The sequence below is a fragment of the Piliocolobus tephrosceles genome, chromosome 11 (assembly GCF_002776525.5).
Source record: "Piliocolobus tephrosceles isolate RC106 chromosome 11, ASM277652v3, whole genome shotgun sequence".
Taxonomy (NCBI): domain Eukaryota; kingdom Metazoa; phylum Chordata; class Mammalia; order Primates; family Cercopithecidae; genus Piliocolobus; species Piliocolobus tephrosceles.
This window is the reverse complement of record NC_045444.1, coordinates 20,278,244-20,283,209: the sequence shown is the minus strand read 5'-3', so window position 1 is coordinate 20,283,209 and position 4,966 is coordinate 20,278,244. Positions and strand designations below refer to the sequence as shown.

General features: G+C 46.8%; 1 protein-coding gene across 1 annotated transcript; it reads left to right on the top strand.

Annotated features, from left to right (window-relative positions):
• Positions 1-2,082: 2,082 nt before the first annotated feature.
• Positions 2,083-2,793, top strand: LOC111527493 (polyubiquitin-like). Its single transcript, XM_023193789.2, has one exon. It carries the CDS (start codon positions 2,178-2,180, stop codon positions 2,646-2,648), a length of 471 nt encoding a protein of 156 aa, XP_023049557.1. The 5' UTR covers positions 2,083-2,177; the 3' UTR covers positions 2,649-2,793.
• Positions 2,794-4,966: the final 2,173 nt, after the last annotated feature.

The following is a 4,966-nucleotide window of genomic DNA, read 5'->3' as shown; positions in this document are numbered from 1 at the left end:
AAGAGTAGTTAATTACTCTTTCTAATCCCTCCCAGAGCTCATGGGTGGTGTGCCAGGGAAGCCTAAGTGCTTTGGTTCCTTTATTCATTCCCCCTAAGCTTCTGCGTAAGGGTAATTTTCCTGCCGTATATTTATATATCTCTCATAAATGAGAGATAAAGGGAGTAAATGCCTGCAGTGGGGAGCAGTGAATGCCGTGAGTCTGCAGAGGAAGCAGTGAATCTGCACAGAAGGAGAACATTTGGGGCAGTGTCTCATAAGCCTGCCCAGAGGATTGTGTCCACTGGGCAATCCTACCCAGAGTTTAGACACATGCCCTTAAAATTGTGTCTCTAGAGGGAGTTCTCTCAGGGATGGGGGTCCTGGGGGTTGTCACCATTTCAATGACATGAGGGGGTTGGCAGTGAAAACCAGACCCAAGTCAACTTTGCCAGCACCTTCCATACCATGGAGGTCCTCAGAGGGCATCTGGAGGGTTACACTAGGGTGGGAGCTATTCCTTTTCAGGAGGAAGAATGCAGAGTTGCCAAGCAGTAGAGAGGGACCTGCCCACCTCAGCACTAACACGCCAATGCCCAGTATACCCCTCTGCAGCGTTCTACATTCTCCACTGCCCTTGTGAAGAAACAGGAGGAAGTAACTGACTCATCCATTGGAAGAAACATTTAGATCACTACAAGAAAAATCTTCTGGACCCTGGCACAGCTGAGACACTAGAAGAGGCTCAGAGGATAGGTGGTACGTGAATCCCGGGAGGAGGTGGAGATGAGGCTTGTTGCTTATTCTGACTGAGGGAACTGAGCCGCAGATGAGCCACCTGAGTTACAGGTGGGGTTATCCAGGGTGAGGGACTGCACTGGAGACTGGTCTTGACTGTGAAGACATTAGCGACCCTGAGTTCAGAGGAGAAGGCAAAGCCAAAGAATGAATCAAAAACTGCAAGAGCTTGGGAGGCCAAGGCGGCCGGATCACAAGGTCAGTAGTTCGAGACCAGCCTGGTCAACATGGTGAAACCCTGTCTCTACTAAAAATACAAAAATTAGCCAGGCATGGTGGCAGGCACCTGTAATCCCAGCTACTCGGGATGCTGAAGCAGAATAATTGCTTGAATCCAGGAGGCAGAGGTTGCAATGAGCCGAGATCATACCATTGCACTCCAGCCTATGCGACAAGAGCAAGAGTGTCTCAAATTCCCAGCTACTCGGGAGGCTGAGGCAGGAGAATGGCAAGAACCTGGGAGGCGGAGCTTGCAGTGAGCCGAAATCGCACCACTGCACTCCAGCCTGGGTGACAGAGCAAGACCCCGTCTCAAAAAAACAAAAAAAAGCAAGCGCACTGATTGTCAAAACACCAGAAAACAAATCAGGACATTTTCAACTTTGATGGGATGGGAGTCAGGCATGGGCATCTAAGTCGGGGACAGTATAAGAAGTGCTTGGAGGCCAGGTGCAACGACTCACGCCTGTAATCCCAGCACTTAGGGAAGCCAAGGCGGGTGGATTACCCGAGGTTAGGAGTTCAAGACCAGCCTGGCTAACATGGCTCTGTCTCTACTAAAAATACAAAAATTAGCTAGGTGTGGTAGCTCACTCCCAGTTATTCGGGAGGCTGACACAGGAGAATCGCTTGAACCCAGGAGGCAGAGGTTGCACTTAGCTGAGATTGCGCCACTGCACTCCAGCCTGGGTGACGGTGAGACTTTGTCTCAAAAAAAAAAAAAAAAAAAAAGAAGTGCTTGGAGCCAGAACCAGCAGCAGAGCAGCAAATGAGGACAGAGTTTGAATGTAAACGAGTCAAGGAATGAATGAAGAAGGGTTGGTGTCATGAGCATGGTGCTGGAATGTGCCTAGCAGGTAGCTTTTGTGCTCCTACCAAAGGCTGATGGGAGATAAATGGGGGAAATTTCACTCTGGTGTCAGCAAAAAAAAATAGTTGTAGTTTTCTTAAGCAACTGTTTGGTTTTTATCCACAAATATTGTAGATCTTGTATCTAATCATGTCTCTAACTTTGCATGAAGACAGGGATTTATCCCAGCCTAAGGGCCAAGGGAAGAACCCACACAGAAATAGCTCAGTGGTAGGGGCGACTGGCTTTGTTGGGCGAGTGTGTGGTGGTGTCCCTGTGGCTGGACATGATTGGTGTTTTGCAGCATCTTCGTATCCGCTAACAGGTCAAAATGCAGATCTTCGTGAAGAGCCTTACCTGCAAGACCATTGCCCTTGAGGTGGAGCCCAGTGACACCACCGAAAATGTGAAGGCCAAGATCCAGGATAAGGAAGGCATTCTCCCCGAGCAGCAGACGCTTATCTTTGCAGTCAAGCAGGTGGAAGATGACCGCACTCTTTCTGACTATGACATCCAGAAAGAGTCGACCCTGCACCTTGTCCTGTGTCTGAGAGGTAGTATGCAGATCTTTGTGAAGACCCTGATTGGCAAGACCATCACCCTGGAAGTGGAGCTCAGTGACACCATCAAAAATGTGAAGGCCAAGATCCAGGATAAAGAAGTCACCCCCTACCCCAGCCCCGACCAGCAGAGGCTCATCTTTGCAGGCAAGCAGCTAGAAGATGGCCACACTCTTTCTGACTATGACATCCAGAAAGAGTCGACCCTGCACCTGGTCCTTCACCTGAGGAGTGGCTGTTAATTCTCCAGTCTTGCATTCACAGTGCCCACTGATGGCATTACTCTGCAGTATAGACATTTGCTCCAACTTAAGTTTAGAAATTACAAGTTTCAGTAACAGCTGAACCTGTTCAAAATGTTAATAAAGGTTTTGTTGCATGGTTAAAAAAAAAAAAAAAAAGAAAGGAAAAGAAATAGCTCAGTGTTGAGGAAAGGCCTGGATCATTATTTCAAAAACTTCACTTCTCAGAATGCTTGTCCTTGAATAAACAATTTCTCAATAAAATAACGTAAGGAGAAATTGTATACTATGGCCCCATCTTGGAGCTCCATAATGCACTCCAGTTTACAAAAGGCTCTGAGAGGAGCTACACCAGAGAAACCTGTTGAATGAAACACTTCCCAAATGGACGGGACATGCAGATTTCTCTGCCCCACTTTTTAAAAATTTCCCCCATAAAACACCAATTAATACCTTATAGGACATGAACCCTCCTCTGAATACACGTTGGAGAAAGCTGACCTTGGTCAATGGCCCTGATCAAAGGTAACACCTAAAAGCATTATATATATATTCTCTTTCTCTCTTTCCTTCTCTACCTTCTCCCTCTTTCTTTTATTCAATCTCCCTCCCTCCTTTCTTCCTCCATCTTTCCTGTCTTCCCTTCATCGAGAAATTTTCTTCCATTTCTCTCTTCTTCTCCCTCACCTTCTCCAGCAATGTGCTGAAGCTGGAACTGCCAGGGGTCCCCTGGAAACTCCTTGGGCCTAAGAGCCAAGGTTCCACCATAGCTGCAGCTGAACTGGTTTGCCCTCAACCCAGGAGTCATCCAGAGATTCCTATCTCAGCAATTTGCGAATGGTACGAAGGCCTCTGCACTGTTCCCAACAATGGTCCAATTAACCGCTAGTTGCATTTCACCAGCCAACCGGAAGGTTAATTGGCTCACATGACAAGGATGGAGAGTAACCTGCACCCCATTAAATTGGTCTGCCCTCAGTACCATTCCACTGCGCTTTCCGCCCGTTTTCACATGTTCACGAAGCTTCCAAGAGACAAATAAAAGACCCAGGCTTAAAGAAGAGGAATGGCTTCTCATTAGCCGTCGCATCTAGAAGCCTACATTTTCACCCTGTTCTCTGCCTCCCTCCCAGAGGCAAACACAAGCAGTCATCACACCATTTCTGTGGTTTTAGATACATACAGAAATTAATCAAATGCTCTGCACTTTTGTCATTTAATGGATTCACATAGCTCTAATTTTTGGGGTTCTGGTCATCTGTGGACATACTTGCTTTTTATTTCTGAAAAGCTTTGGCTGAGATGTTTTTTGGTTTGTTCTTTTAAAACACACACATACACATTTATAGTCTCTAAGACTTCTCAAATAATTACCAGACTGCCGACTCTAACACGCTGTTTCATCATATTCAAACTGACTGCCCGGGTGGAAATCTATATTCTCTCTTATTAAGAACCGATTTCCCTTGAGTAATATCTGCCCTGCCATTTTACTCTAGGTAATATTGATCTTCCCACTCTCCTCCAAAGTGCCTTGCAGAGTGCCAATAATTTTGTAAAAGAAACCTTTTATTAATGGACTCCCCACAGCTTAATTGTTTAGATAAGTTAAAAAAAAAAAAAAGAAGAAGAAGAAGAAGAAGAGGAGCAAGACAGGAGAAAGGGAGCAACAGTTGACAAACTTTTATTTGCACCAGAAGTCTGGCCACCTGTGGAGTGGTGTATAGGGAGTCGGGGGTGTGGAGTGAGTGGGTGGCACTGTTATAAACAAATATTCAGCCAGCTGCCTGAGAGCTCTGAGTCACACAGAGCAAGCAGGATGTCCCACTAAGATACAGATTGTTTGATTACACCCGGAGACAATGGCACCAAGCCCAGCAGGGACTGACACATCACGGCCAATCTCTTCACTCACTGTCCCAGCGATGCAGAAGGGCCCCCACCAAGAAAACCCAGGAAGCATTGAGTGTGACTGTGGGCTGATGAGTCCTGTATGTTTGACGTAAACAGGAGTGTATTTTCTCCCAAGATCAGCCTCTGTACAAAAAGATTAAATCAGTCCTCTACAGAGGAACTGGTTTTCTCATGCTGACCCATGTGAATGCTGTCGAAAGTTCTTCAGAATGAAGCTAATCAAAGTGAAAGTGATGACAGGACAGATCGTACTCGAAATCCCAGTGACCTGACCACAGGAGGAGCCCTACCACCAAAACCCTGCAAGGAGGTCAGCAGCGAGACCAGGGCAGGTGCCTGGCAGAGGCCTCCACATCTGCTGCAACCTGGACCCTCCCCGCTTCAGCAAAAGGGACTTTGTGGCC